Here is a 15,545-nt window from a genome sequence, read left to right as displayed (position 1 = left end):
TGCAGTATATACGAGTAGTGTGGTTATGCTGAATACAGTGAAAACTGTGTCCATGTAGTCCATGTAGGTGATTTGCTAAAGGAGCTGCAGGTTGGCTATTTAGCAGTCTTATTGCCTGGAGGTAGAAGCTGTTCTGTAGTCTGTTGGACTTGGACCGAATGCTTCAGTACTGTTTACCGGCACACGGCAGGCATGAGGGCTCCGGCTCAGCACCGAGAGTTAAAGAGCCGGAGCCACTTATCGCTCAGAGCCTTCAGAGGGTTAACAGGGCCATTTGGCGAAAAAGCATTTCTCCAAAACCAGGTTACAAGACAAACCTCCATTTCTAACTGCACAGACTATATTTTTTGGCAAAACTGGTCAACGCCCATACCCTCTTCAGTCCCTGGGTGACTCTGCAACTTAGATTCTTCCCCAAATTAGAGACTTAAGAGACTTCCCCAGATTTCTTTGAATTCTAAATGTGGAGCAGGAGCAACGAGGGCAGGTGCCGTCTCAAAATAAGTCCCGATAACTGCCCCTGATAAACCCCACAAGGAGTCGAATAGCACCTGAGGAGCTGATTGAGCGTGTAGCTATATCAATCAAGAAATACTGCAAACTACAGAACAAACATCAAAGTGTGAATACTGCTAAGCTTCCAAGCAGCCAGACAGGCCAGATCAATGTTTTGTGCATTTTGGCTATTTTGTACACTCATCATGCAATTTATTATGTGATCTGTCCATCCTGTAACCTCTTTATCCGATTCAGGGCCGTGAGGGAGCAGGAGCCTATCCTGAAAAGCAGGATACACCCCAGACGGGATGCCAGCCTGCTGTAGGGCAGACAGACACACACATACACTCAGACTCACACCTGGGCTCATTTTCCAAGAAACCAATTAAGCTACCAGTATGTTTTCGGACTATAGGAGGAGATCAGAGTACCTGGAGGAAACCCACATCAACGCGGGGAGAACATACAGACTCCACAGACAGCACCCCAGGTCTGGACTTGAACCCGGGGCCCCAGCGGTGCTGATCACCGCACCAGGGTGCCGGCGGCGTCGTATCACGTCCTGTTAATACCGCGCAGGACACTTACTCTGACAAAGCTGGAAGGGAACCAGGCCTCTTTGTCGTTGATCCTTCCCCACCACCAGTCCTTGTTGGAAGCATCAAGCACGCGGATTACGTCTCCCGCTTTGAACACCAGCTCTTGGTCGTCCAGGGTGACGTGGTCCCACAGCGCCTCCGCGTGGACCGGCGTGCCCTCGCCTATCAGCTGCGACAGAAGACACACCGCTCACTGAACGGCAACAGAGACCGCGGCAGAAATCCGACCCCTCTATCTCGCACGACAAAAACGTGCCCCGGCCAAATTTCCCCCTGGCCTTTACCGATCATGCCCTCTTCATCCCCATCTCTGAATGGGCTTCATCCCTCTGCTCTCCTCCCCACTGAGAGCTGGCGTGTGGGGAGCAGACTGACGCACTATGGCTGCACATTGGTGGTAGCAGTGGGATTCTCCAATACCTATAAAGAGCTCTGAGTGGAGTGTCCAGAAAAGCACTACGCAAGTGTAAGAAATTATTGAATCTGTTCCCCGCACTTTCTAAATTTCTCTGTCTCCGTCCAGGGCGCTGCTGTGTACCTGCGCTGTACCTGGCCGGCGGGTTACCTCGTTGACTGCGAGCTGCTCCCCGCCAGGCTGCAGGTACCGAGGGCTGCCCTCGGCCAGCTCCTCGAAGCTGTAGTCTTCCTCGCTCCCATTGTCGTCCACCAGCGTGGAGGACGGGGCACCCCCGTCCGCTGAAAATACAGCACACGTTCGCAGCAATGAGACCCCACGTAGGCACCCCTCTAACAGAATATGGAAGACGTTCAAGAGACATTCCGGAAAATAGTGAACTGAAACCTTCCAACGCAAAGGTTATGACCGTCATCCTAGAGAAAACGAAGTCGCCGCACACAGTTTCACTATGGAAGCAATTATTTGCCAGTTTCATTATTCGCCTGAACGCATCTTGGTTTAGAAAAAAAATGACCATTTTTCGTCCAGATCATTTTTTTTAATTTCAGTTAGGCAGCCATGTTTTTCCAGACACTGAACACAGTGTTTCATTCACATTTTTAAATGCAGGGTTGACATTTCACCTTTAGCAGACTAACTACAACCTCTGTACTGTCTGTGGCCATGAAGACTAACAGCAAAGATGACAACTCTGCCCCCATCAGACCCCTGAGCTCCACCGGCCTCCAATTCGGCTAATTCAACTCATAGTTCAGCTGTTTGTCGTCGTCTTTCTGGATTTTCTACAGCGTTCCTGTCTGACGCATCGGTGACTCATGACAATGAGGCTGCAGAAGGAAAGTAATTACAGGATTCTGTCATTTGAGCCTGTGACATTTAAGGGTCATGGAAATGGGGTTTCTATGAAATTAACTTTGCAAAAGTATAATTAACAATGGGCCTGTCAGAGTTTCCCAAAGCACAAATGTCAGACAGAGCCTCTGAAGCTGCAGTGTTGGACAGGCGTGACTTGGGTGCAGTTGCATCACTGGTGTGAAGATCTTTATACTCACTGACCTGATGAATGATACTGTTAAACAATATCAGCATGTTGTGCCTGCTGTTACTATACATAGTAATATGACATCAGTTAAGATGAGCACAGACAGCAAAGACGGATATTAGCATAGATATTAATAACTAAACGTATCAGTATTTCAAAACAAAGACACATAAAAGCAATTTGGGCTCCTTGATGAGCCAGTTATGACCATTGAGCTCACAGCAAAAACTTTTGCACAACAAAAAGTTTCTTAATGCCAGTCCACTCTGATCTTAACGTAGACGGTATATTCAAAACACTCCAAAAGACAGACAGACCAGCAGGCCAATAGTTTCAGCTGAACATAATCAAGTATTGCTCGCTAGTAACCCAGAAAAAGTATAATTGAAGACTACGTGGCAGACAAAACACAAAAGTAAATGTGGACAAACTGTTTCAGTATTAGTTTACAAGCTACATTTCACACACACAACAGATGGTGTGGCTATCAATCATGCTGTAAAAGAAAAAAACATTTACAGAGTTCATTACTTTATCAATACTGAAGTAGAAAGCTTTGTTTCTATTTTTGACTGCATCATTGTCTCACCCCAGAAAAATGTTATCTTTTGAAAATGCGCTGGTGAGGGTTATTTTTAGACCTCTTCTCGATGCAGAAATGCTAGAAGTCACAAAAGAGAAGATGAAGCAGACTGCCTGGGTCTTAAGTCAGCTGAAGCAGTCAAACTCTGAGCAATGCAGCAAACCAGACAACCCTGACAAAGCTGTTTTACTCAGTGCTTTTGGGTTTAGTTCTATTAATTCTAGAAAATAAGGAAAATACAGACTGGACAGCCCAGAGAGTTAAAACTCTCGTATACAGTATATCATTGACACTACACCTACAGAACCTACGGTACCTTTACATGTACAAATAAGTAATTCTACACCACACATTTTAAACAGGCGCTCTGTATAAATACATATTATGCATTATATATAGCTGCACTGTATAATTTAATAGATTTTCGTGTATTCTTTCATGGTACCGGTATATCTCATAATTAGCAAGTACAAAATTCGAACAAGAAAAGCCAGATGTCATACGAACCTTATTCAGCACATTTCTGTAATGGAGACTAGTAAAGCTTAAGTATGGAGCCCTGAGGAATCAAATCTAGCAATGCAAGCAACAGAACAATAACAGCATGACTCATCCTTCTGCTTGCCACTTAGGAGACAAGTCTGCTCACTTGTTTTGCTAAAACTAAATCCGAATCCTTTATTCAGATCCATAAACTGCCATCAATCATTTCACTGTAGAGTAAAATCTTGTTTGCACAAACAAACAGAAAAATGCACGTCATTAAGGAAGAGGAGAGGCAGCTGATGTTTCTCTGTACAGATATTCAAGCTATTCAGCTTCACACCCAGCTCAGCACATCACACCCAGCACAGCACAGCACAGATCCTGCAAACTTCCCCACACTGCAGCCTGCAGACCCAACACTCACCAGTCAGCAGACTTTCCAGACTCCAAAAACGGGTCACCTCCCTTCGTGCCACCATGGCCGACGCCGCGGTACGAGGCCGGTGCACTCCGGAGAGAATCGATGCTTTTGTCAGAAAGACCAGCTCCGAGCGAGCATGGCCTGCTCCCTGCGCAGGAGGGTATTCACTGCGAGCACTGTGCACGGCCCCAGCTGCAGTCCCTCACTCTCGAGTGCCTCGGTGTAAGTGCATGTCAGACTGCTGTCTGTTGACTCACACTAGCAGCCTGCAGTCAATTGGAGGCTAGATTCACAGACACCCTGGGGTTCCACTAGGGAGGGGAACTGAAAGCAGCAGCAATCAGGCTCTGCTCTCTCTAACTGTACAGCGAGCCAGTGTGCGCGCAGACCACAGCATCTGTGACCCTCCGTTTCTACAGAATCGAGAGCTGTTATTTATAAACCAGACGAAGGTGGCAAGCACGAATTCCCCCAGCACCCGGCTCCGTCTACAATAAAACCCCGCGCGCCCGAGGACCACCGCAAGCAGAAACAAAAGGAAATAAAGCGAGCTTACTGCTGGCCACTCTCATTGGTCTCCTGCGGCCGACCCGGTCCAGCCCGATGGGTGTGCTCTGGGAGAAGGCGAACGGGCGCATCCGGGCCGACACCGCCCTGTAAGGAGGAACCTGGTGGGACGGGATGGGGGGTCTCGGGAGGGGCTGCGATGGAGGCCAAAAAAAAAAAAAAAGTGGATGAACAAACAAAAAGAGGAACACCATCCCCACAAAAAACTCCCAGAATCCATCACGCAAAACATAAATGGAGAAAGGCATTAATGGTTCAAACAATGACTGGCTCAAACAAAACATGCACAGCTTTAATTTTGCAAACATGTTCTCCTTAATGGCCCCAGCGTGCGATTTTTAATTTAAGATCAAGGGTCTGAGAGGTCGAGTAGATTGTGCCATTTTAGGCAGCATTAAGAAACTTTTACCAGGAGCTGGGCTCGTTTTTTTTAGGTGTCGCCTGATGTATGATCAGGCTCCTTTCGTGTATTAAAACTGCTTGTCTGAAGACTCTTTTAATCCATTTTAACACCCCCAAATCAGACCAAATGCATGCAGAACAGCTTAGATAGGTTATACAAGAAAATTGTTGTAAGAAAATAACCAACACAAGCAACAAGTTAGTAAATAGTTAGTATCTCTTTTCACAATGGTAATGCTCTGTTCTCTAAATGGTAAATAACAAAACGGCTGTTAATACATTTGGTTTGCAGCCAAATGCCAGTTGCTGTCAGCTGACAGATTCGGCCTGTACCAGGGACAAATAAATGCTGGCACAGGATTTTTTTTTTTCTACTTGTCATTCAAAAGACATCAAAGAAACAAAGTTTAATCACAAAATCGCCTTAGAAAAATACAGGGTAAATGATTATTTGTGACCACTTGGTGAAAATAATCTTTTGAGCGGACTTTTGCATGCGAAGAGTTTCCACTGTGTATTTGTCTTCTCCCTCAGTGGAAAGTTGTTTGCAGGAGCCCGTCTACCCCACGCAGGAGACGCGCACCGGTAAACCACAAGCACACGCGCCCCTGTGTCGCTCTCGAAAGCGATGGTTTTGAAGTGCGAAGAAAGCGGGAGCCGTTCTGAAACCGCCGTAGTTCAGTCAGCTGCAGTTAACTGTCCACTGCGTTCGGTGAACACCATGCTGAACAGCAATGGGGGCTGTGACATTTAAATTCTTAGATGAATCGCTTAATATCAGAAATTCTACATGGCAAGTCGAAGAAGTACCACAAAGCCAAAAATGCAGATTTTGACAAAAAAAGGGGATTGTTATCAAGACAACTGTGCATCGGGCTTTTTTTTCCTCCCAACTCGATTGGCACAGCCATAAAGACTGGGCCCCAAGGAGGAATAAACTAAATGGACTTCGGTTTTAAATGTTCCGGTAGCAGATTTCAGACCCAGTTGCAGTAAAAAAAGTTAATAGCGGTAACAAGTTAGTTATTCAAGCCATGTTAGTCAATGTGATCGGGCTAAAAAGAGGTCTGCTGTAGCTCAGAAGACAGTCACAGAAGTCAGAAGAGTACAGTTCATACACAAGGACAAAAGCAGGTTAATTATTAGCAGGAGGTAAAGTTGGATGCACATCATGAATGCCTGAGTTCACACACTTTCTGGGTGGGTTTGAAAGCCTTCTATTCCACAGTGAGCCCCTCCCCTCTTTCCTGGAGGAAAATGTAAATGTTTTTAAGGGATGTATCGAACTAGAGATATCTCAGGTATGCAAACAAGACCTCCCCCCCTTCCCCACTGCAGAACAACCTGGAGTAACGGATAGAATGGAGTTAAAGTTGGGGGCAGATTTTGAAGCAGGATGGAAAAAAAACACATTCTGAAAGGGCTCCTGTTAGAGGGTTGGCAGAGAGGTCTGTGCTTCACTGAACTGCTGGACAGATGGAGCGATTCGGCAGAACGGTGTGAGAATCCTCCCGGACAGCACCAACAGTAACGGCCGCGTTAGTAAAAGCAAGGCGACAGCAGAAGGAAGTCTGCGGGAAGAACTGGAGGGCCGATGGGCGCAGAGGCGCGGGGCGGTCTGGGAGGCCTTACTTGAGTTAGCAGCTCCTCCATCTCCTCCGGGCTGGGGTGAGCGAAGAGGTCGACCCCCCCGATGACGGAGATGGGCCGACGCTTCCGGCGCCACAGCTGCTGCGCGGAGCTGGGCCGGGCCTCCCCGGCGCCGCACTCTTCCGCCACGCCGTCCTCGGGGATGGACAGCGCCCGGTCCGCCAGCTGGCCGTAATCCGACAGGGGCCGAGGCCGCGTCCTGTCCCGGCCCGCGCCCCCGCCCCTCGGCATCCCGTCGCCAGCCAACGAGCTTCGCCATCCGTCCTCGGCGGCCACCTTGGTCGAATGCGGACAGGGTCAGGTGAGCGGCCGCCCCACCTCCGTTCAGATTCAAGGGAAATATTCGCCGTGTGGCGGCGCAACTCAAGCAGGTATGACATAGGAGCGGCCATATCACCCTGCAACTCACAACTGTCAACCCACTGAAGCTAAGTAGGTGTGAGCCTGGTCAGTACCTGGATGGGAGACCTCCAGGGGAAAACTAAGGCTGCTGCTGGAAGAGGTGTTAGTGGGGCCAGCAGGGGGCGCTCACCCTGCGGTCTGTGTGGGTCCTAATGCCCCAGTATAGTGACGGGGACACTGGACTGTAAAGCAGCCGCCGTCCTTCGGATGAGACGTAAAACCGAGGTCCTGACTCTGTGGTCATTAAAAATCCCAGGGCGCTTCTCGAAAAGAGTAGGGGTGTAACCCCGGCGTCCTGGCCAAATTTCCAATTGGCCCTTACCAATCATGGCCTCCTAATAATCCCCATCTATGAATTGGCTTCATTACTCTGCTCTCCTCCCCACTGAGAGCTGGGGTGTGGGGAGTGTTCTGGCGCACTATGGCTGCCGTCGCATCATCCAGGTGGGGCTTCACATTGGTGGTGGTGGAGGGGATCCCCATTACCTGTAAAGTGCTTTGAGTGGAGTGTCCAGAAAAGCGCTATATAAGTGTAAGCAATTATTATTGACAACACCTGTCCTTGCATGTCCAACATTTCCCCACGCTGCTATCACAATCCCACGCCCCAGAGCCTCTTCAGCCGCCAGGAGAAATCAATTTCTTCCATCTCCAATCCTTAAAGTGAGGCCATCCCAAAATCCCAGGACACACATTTGAAAGGCAGGACCGCTCAAAACGTTAAAAGATTTGTCAAACCCCCTCGAACGCCGTGCACACCACAGAATAACTTCTTTAGACGGGAGGAGGAAAACCACGCTGTAGTCAAAATTCAGCACCGCTGAAAACCAACTAATAATATATTTTAAAAAATCCAGGAACAGACAGGCTAACCTCTCGGTCAGTCACGGATAAAGGTTTTCCACACATCCACTGAAACATCAGACAGTGTCGCATGGCCATTTCAAAAAATATTTTTAACAAATTAGAATTAATACAATTCCCATGACACCAAAGCGCTAGTCTGAGCTGTTCACTCTGTCCCGGCCGGGCCTGTGCTTTATCCCAGTTTTATTTGAACAGTGGGAAAGGTACTGTACATTCAGCATACTGATAACTGAGCACCTGAGGAGCTGGAGACCAGCCTTCCTGTGCTGAATGAGGAACCACAATCGCACAAATCGTAAAGATAAAAAGTAATCACAAATTCTGCAACTCCACCCTTGTGAATGAAAGACACCTGGTGGCATTAATAGGTTGGTTGTCTCTCCATTTTAATTGCACAACCGCTCATGCGCTGCAGCCAAGGACAAGGCCTTTCCATGAGACGGCTGCACACAGGTGAGACGGCCATTGCTCTCCATGCGGAAGCAGCAGCTCAGAGGCACCTTGGGAGAGGTGTTGAGTGCCGTGGGCCGGGATGACCAGCTCTACTAATGGATGCCTAAAAGCCCTCACCAGGTGATAACGTTTCATTTTGCTGCAAGGTGCTGAAATGAAAGGCATCACTAGAGGGCAACAGAATCACACACCTGGGACAGGTCCAAAAGTAATTTGTGAGGTTATTACAAAAAAAAAAAAACAGCACTGTCCAACCTCAGTCTGTGAATACACACCACTTACCACCAAGCGTCTCTCCTGGTTATTTGAGGATTATTCATATTAAAAACACAAGGCAGAAAGTTTCCAGATGCTCCACTGTCTGTGAAAGCCAACCTGGGGACTACGTTTGTGACTAGCTGTGGGGCTTAGCACGCAGCAGGAGGTACCCAGGGGACAGCAGACCCTTCATTTTCCATACCCACGCTGCCTACATGATTAACCCTTCCCGCGGTGCCATGCGGTTCGGTCTCCGCGCTGTGAAATCTCAACGGGGCGCGCGCGTCTTACCTCCCCTTTCTTGTCCTCTCCCGCAGGCGGGGTGTTGAGGCTCAGCTGCGACTGGCTGCTGACCCCGCTGTCCTCGTTCGCGTCGTCGTAGTACGCCGCGCGCGCCGGATCCTGGAACGACACGGGGCTCTTCCCGGGCTTGGGAGCCGGCCCGTCCGTCCGCGCGTCGCTGTCCACGGAGCTGAGGGAGAGCGTGCTGCGCCGGCTGGAACAGCGCAAGGTCCTGCCGCACTCCATCCTCCCGCCGCCGGGGCTCCGAGGCTCAGCGGCGGGTCTGGGCCGTGCGAGGGGCTGCTGGTGCTCTGTGCCGCAGGGAAACTGAGCGGGGCTTTGTGGCTCGCAGCTGTAGTCGGGATAGAAGACCTCATTGTTAGCGCCGCCGAGGCTGAGGGGGCTTGTGAAGTCAGGGCTCACGCAAGGGGAGGGCTCGCTGGCGGAAGAGGGCTGCCGCGTGTCCATGCTTTCGGCAGGTTCCGGGGTCCGGCGCCCCGCCGCGTCCGGTTTGGGCGGGGAGTTTGCGGGGCTCCTGGTGAAAGACAGGCAGCGACGGCGGTCCAGCTCCGTGCAGCTGGAGACCCGCCGGGAGTAGTCATCGTGCAGCTGGCTCTGAGGTCTGGCGCTGCTCCTCGCCGTGCCCTCCGGGAGGCTCTCCTTCCCCTGCACCGCCGGGTCCGTCTTGCTGCTCACCAGCCTCAGCACGCGGTCCAAGTCTCTGGCCCCGATCGGGCTCTTCCAGCGTCTGGACGCCCGCTCCGAGCTGCCAGGCGGGTCGTCGAGCGCGTCCACGGAGGAGGCGCTGACCGCCCTCCCCGTCCTGTGGTTGTCACCGGCGGCCTTGAGCTCCATCAGGTTGGACGTGGACTTCCGCTTGAAAGAGTTCTTCTTGAGGAAGTTGAGGCCGTCGGTGCTTTTGCTCCGCCTGTACACCACCTTGCGGCCGTCCGGTGCCGGTTCGGGCGGCTCGCCTTGCGGGCCGGGGCTCTCGTCCGGGGCTTTCCCCCGCCTGACGTCAAGCAGGGGGATGCGGCCGGCCCCGTACGCCCTGCGGATGCTCCGCGACCGGTGCGTGTTCCTCAGGAAGGAGTCATCCTGGTCCTCGGCTTCCGAGCCGTCCGAACCCGCGCCCTGCTCCACGGGACCAGCGGCGGGGGCCGAGGCGCCCCCCCCGTTCGACAGCGGCTCGCCCCGTGCGCCCCCGGCTCCTTCCTCGCCCGCGACGCCGAGGCCCTCCTTGACCTGGATGCCCTGGAAGACGGACGACCTGAGCTTTTTGAAAGAGCCCATCTTCCTCAGGGAGGAGAGGGCGTTCCACGTGGGGGAGTTCCCCAAGGCCGTCACGGACCGAGGCCCCTCGGAGCCGGAACTGCTCCTTTTCCGCGGAGTGGAAAAGAGGCGCAAGATCTTGGACGGGTTCCGCTTTTCGTTCTCCATCTCCGAGTCCTGACTGTGGACGCCGTTGGCTAAACCACTGTCCAGGTGACTTCGCCTTGGGGGTTTTAGGCCCTCTTCCATGATTAGAGGTATATCGGCTATTCCTCTGGGGTATCCATCTGGAGCCACAATATGGCTGCTCCCATTTCTATGGGAGTGAAGGCAGTTTTTGTTGCTGGGAGTACTGGGGGGGCTATCTTCCTCTGGGGACCCCACCTCTGACCCCTCCTGCACAGAGTGTCCCCCTCCCTGGGCCTTGCATGTGTTGCAGGGGACTGTTTCTTCTGTGGATTGCACCGCCTGTAACAAAGCACACAAAGGCAGCATTTAGCAAATCTTTTTCACACGTTTTCTGTCACAATGGGGGCTCAGACCCTTTGTAGTCACTGCGGAACACAAGGAACATTATGAGCTCCACAATAAGCTCCCGTGTGACCGAGTGAAGTGGAAGAGGGCTGGAACCACCAAAAAAAAAAGAAAGAAAAAAGTTCAACCTTTGAGAAAATTCCCAACGGAAAAGTCAGAGGAAAATTAAAAAAAGTGATCAGAAAAAGGCGTTGGTTTAATTTCTGGAAAAAATGCATATTTGTCTTAGCTCTTGTAGTATTTGGATTAAAAACCATATGCTGAATTATGTTTAGCGTCCAATAGATAAAAATATTAATAAAAGGCTTAATTTCGGTCATGTAAAGGGCTAGTACTACACAATACTACTTTTTCACATTTAAAACGGGACACATTCGTTCACGTCTCCCATGAGTAGAGCTAGACAACTGTGAAGTCCTGAACCTTTTCAGAGTGTTCTAAATTTACTAAATGACAATAAGTATAGCAACCGCACTTGCTGAATCACTAGGTTTTGGGTGACCAACAATTCCATTTGAAAAAGGATAAAAAAAACTGCCTACACTCTACTTTCACTAAAGACCAAGCACATTCATTCTGTGAAGCTGCCCAGGGGCGGGGCGGGAGGGGTGTTAAACCAGCAAGCTGCCCAAGACGCGAACCGTCTCCCTGCCATCTGCAATGTTATCTCATACCAGCGTCAACAGTTGCCGTGCCAACCTGGAGCAGCGCTAGGAAACAGGAAGTGAAGCCCCTTAGCACCCACAGATGAGCGGGCGAGAACTTCTCCCAGCTCAGCACGACAAGTCCAAGTCATACCCGGAGACGTGTCGCGAAGCCGAAGCGCTCACACACTCGCTCTGGCCTGGGTTTTAAGCGCTGTGCTACAGACAATGAGAATCGATAAGACCCGTAACTCTCCCACACAAAGAATTGGCTGATAGTGCATTTTAATCCGAAGTTGACAATGAGCTTAGCTGTTCTTTTTCCCCCACCCCCAAACACAAAAACACCTTAAAAGCATTAACTATTTTTATCCGACTTAAATACCAAACACTAAAGTTCCTTTATTAAAAAAAAACAAGTTTGTAGGCAACAGCATTGCAGTTGAAAAATGCAGTTCTCTGTTTTTTAAGACAAAATGCTGTAAGTGAACTAAAAAAAAACACGACTTGCAAAAGTTACTGAACAACCAAGTGAAAATTAAAGACTAGAAGTTTTTTTCCAGATAATAAATCATTACTTATTAGTCATACAAACATGCTTATCTGCTACTAGAATACCGCCTAATAAAACAACCCCTAGGACCATCTCTTCATTTGTATTACAAGAGGTTACTAACTCATCAATATGATATATCTGTTAGAAAAAGTTTTCAAAAAAGTTTTCAATGGTTCAATGGCTAGCTTTAATTAAAGTTAACTAAAAGGTGAGGAGAGATGACGAAGGGAGAATAAATCCTTCTTACCGGACTCATAACCACCATGAGGAAACGCCGGGACAGCTGCAGGCTCTACATGATCCCTGCAAGCCAGCCAGCCCTGTACAGTGAGCAGACACAGCCTGGGGAACCCGTCCGAGAGACCCCTGAACAAAGCTGCCACTCACGAGGCTCCCTGCAGCCAGCCCGCTCGCCCATCGCCACGGCAGCCAGAGTGTGTTCAGAAAGGGAGGGAGCCCTGGAGCAGGGAGAGCAGAGTGTGTGCAGGCAGGGGGGGGGGGCGGGCTGATTTAGACCTGTGGGGGCGGGCTCTTGCCAGAGCCCAACTGCTTGTTTGTTTGGGAGATATAACCCTATCGCCAAGACAATGGCGAAAAGGAGCTGAGGGATGTAACAGCTTACGGTCCCCAGTGGGGGAGGGGGGGCGCTTCTGTGGTAATGAGGCCACCGGCTGAAAGACAAAGGCATTTTGGGAAATGTGTGGGGCATGGGAAGCTCGCTCCCCCGCCATCGTCCCGGTGCGGCTCTGCGAGAATGAAACTGAGTCACAGGGGGCTGAGAGTCTTGCACCGAAGTGTGCCATCAACTCTCTCTGTACTGAGGAAAAACTCGGGAAAACCTCTGGAAGCGTAGGGCAGCTCAAAAAAAAAAAAGTGCTTTGCAGTGAATTCACGCACATAAAGACATCAAAACCACTTTAGAAATCTCATACTCCAGTGGAAGCAATATTCTTGAGTCCTTCGGGTAGAGGACACTGGGAATAAATTGTTTAAAAGTAATACAGGAGAAGTATTAAAGTTTCAGATTTTGCAACACTTAAGCTGCCCTGAGTTTACAGACTAAACCTACTGCTTGTGGCAAAGCAGCAGGGAATGCAGTGATCTTGGGCCCCTTTCACAGCCAGCTCTCCCACACGCTAGAAAATCACAGAGCTGGCTCCCCAGGCTCTTTCGCCAGGCGTCTAGTCCCTCTCAGCCATTTCAAACTACTGCACTGGACATGGAAAAAGACCCATCCTGACCCCTTCCTGGTGGTTTAAAATCCATGGCAGATAAACACTGACGGGCCGCCCGCAGGTGACCGTCGGGACCGACAGGTGGAATCTGGATTGTAATCCATGAAATCGCCAACGACGGATTCAAGCGCACCAACTGCTTGTACTGTCGCGATAATCTGCGTGCACCTGCGGTTCACCTTTTACAAATCTGTTCATCTACCTCATTCAATCATGACCATTTACAGGTCCAGGATGCAAGGCCTCTCAATATTCGACATAGACATGGAAGGAAGGCGTGTCCAGCTGACCTCCGAAACGTCAACATTAAGCCTTCAGAACTACTCCCAAACCCTTCCCCCCTCCTACAGCCTACGGTCCTGCAGCAAGGACGCAGGCCAGACTGAGCCCCAGTGTGAAGGAAGACTGGGCTTCCTCCAAGCTAGAAGCGACATCAGGAGCTCCCGCGCAGTGTGCAGTGCTGAGCTTATCATTAATACTACACCCCTCTAACACTACCCTGCCACGCCCATGTTGCCATGGCATTTATCCACACAGAATCACTGCCCTCGCTCCCCATTTCAGGTCGGCCCTGGCTTTGTCCCACACGGGGCACCAGCACACACTCGCACAAATCCCACAAAACTGGCCAGATCGCAGCAGGAGGATAAGGCTTCTGCCAGCGCCAAGGGTATATCCACAGCAGACAAGCAAGACTAAGCTATCTTGCCCCTTTATTTGTATTATTCCTCATTTACCTGTGACCGGTGAATGTATTAGCTTGCTTTATTTAAAAGCAGTAGGCTCCAGGAATGTATCTAATCAGTTTCTCATTCAAAACAAGGAGGCGGAGGAGGATTAGTTCACACTGATTTCAGAAAGATAACGCAATTTGTTGTACTGTATATATCACAGTGATAATGAACATGGAGGAGTTTGTTTTCCATCAAAGGCTGCCCAAGTACAGTAGATTCCTCCATTTCTAACTTGTACCCATTTCCATTTTCACAGCCAGCATAAAACGGGATCCCACAAAAATATAATTTCTTTAAAAGGTCTGGCCATCAGCTCTTATTTTCCTCCTATACCACTATGCAGATGCGCACAAAGATGATTTTTTACATGTAGTGTACCGGTATACATTCAGAAAACTGCATTACACTTGCTGAAACAATCTAGAGCAGCTCAAACCCAGAGCCACTCTCAGAACGCACATACAGAAAGAAGCCCTGCAGACCCGTTACCTGGAATAAAAGGTTATCTCCTAACGCACACAAAGGTCGAGATTATTTTGTGCAATGCAATGCATATGTCTATAGATTTATTTTTTCAAATTTCAGTGTCATAAGCATTTTATGTTCATTTTTGCTCACATGCAAAAAATGTTAGTATTTGTTTTTGTTTGTTTGTTTGCTTGTTTGCTCAGGACCATGAACAGCGATGTGCCAAGAGTCTTGATTGTGTGTATTTTCAAGTACTTTCCAAGATGGGCGCAATGAGGACGCATCAGATATTGTTCAATTAGGGCTCACGTTCTTGCAAGCTGACACAGGCTGTGGGAAGATTCCATAATAACACAGCTGCTATCTTTTTTGCTGACAAGAAATAGCCTAAGATATTTAAACAAACATGTGGGTAATTACAACAGTGTCTTCCCTTTTGCACAGTACCCGTTGTTTTCTTAGTCTTGTTCAATCTGCGAGTCTGTGAGGCTGGAAAGTGAGCAAGTCTGAACCCAGAATGGTGCTTATGATGCACAGTTTTACAGTAGTGGTACAGAGTAAGTTATGTCTCTCCATAAACGGCACAGAAATACAACCAATTCAGAGCATTTGTTATGGGTGGCAGAGCAAGCAGCAAAAGTATACGTTAAACAATAATACAAGTACATTTAAGGTCACAAGCTGTAATTTAAGGATAGGTTTCAGTAGAAAGCTACACTGCGGGCTGATGACATCAGAGCACTTAGTGTAAACATACAGTACCTGCTTCAGAGCTGTAAGAAGTCACATGTGACACCTGAACTCAGATTGCTGTCTCTATTACATTTATTACACACATTAAGACTCTGTCACTTGAACTGGTACTTTCAATATTTACAATATTCATCCGAAAGTTTAGTACAATAGTGGCAATAAGAATGATTTTTATGAGTAATTCGATTTGTAATTGTACACTAAAACAAGTAGAAACAAATTAACTGTCATCTTGTCATCTTGGTACTTTTCACTCAGTCCATTTAGAAACAGCCAATCATACCATGTTAAACAATCTCACAGGATAAGTGTGTTTACCAGGCCTGCTGCTTCTTTGTGCTCTCACGATGACTGACTGCATTACTTGAACACAAGAAAAGATCAAATCCAACAATCATTTCTGAAAGGGTAAGTTCAGATT

The 15,545-nt window shown here is 49.0% G+C and overlaps 1 protein-coding gene across 4 annotated transcripts in view; it reads right to left on the bottom strand.

The window, feature by feature from the left end:
* Window positions 1-15,545, bottom strand: part of spata13 (spermatogenesis associated 13) — a 42,240-nt gene that overhangs the window by 7,241 nt on the left and 19,454 nt on the right. For 3 of the 4 annotated variants that reach the window (XM_088638840.1, XM_088638843.1, XM_088638842.1), the window contains 5 exons: window positions 8,938-10,668; window positions 6,649-6,942; window positions 4,604-4,748; window positions 1,663-1,793; window positions 1,087-1,266 (listed from right to left, as the gene is read on the bottom strand). In XM_088638840.1, the coding sequence (XP_088494966.1) occupies window positions 1,087-1,266; window positions 1,663-1,793; window positions 4,604-4,748; window positions 6,649-6,942; window positions 8,938-10,668 (2,481 nt within the window). Of the gene's footprint in view, window positions 1-1,086; window positions 1,267-1,662; window positions 1,794-4,603; window positions 4,749-6,648; window positions 6,943-8,937; window positions 10,669-12,181; window positions 12,396-15,545 lie in introns of those variants that run through there. The other variant, XM_088638841.1, reaches the window with a different exon arrangement.

Source organism: Lepisosteus platostomus, chromosome 7 (assembly GCF_059453375.1).
Source record: "Lepisosteus platostomus isolate fLepPlt1 chromosome 7, fLepPlt1.hap1, whole genome shotgun sequence".
NCBI lineage: Eukaryota > Metazoa > Chordata > Actinopteri > Semionotiformes > Lepisosteidae > Lepisosteus > Lepisosteus platostomus.
The sequence above is the reverse complement of the archived record's forward strand: the minus strand, read 5'-3'. Positions and strand labels throughout refer to the sequence as shown.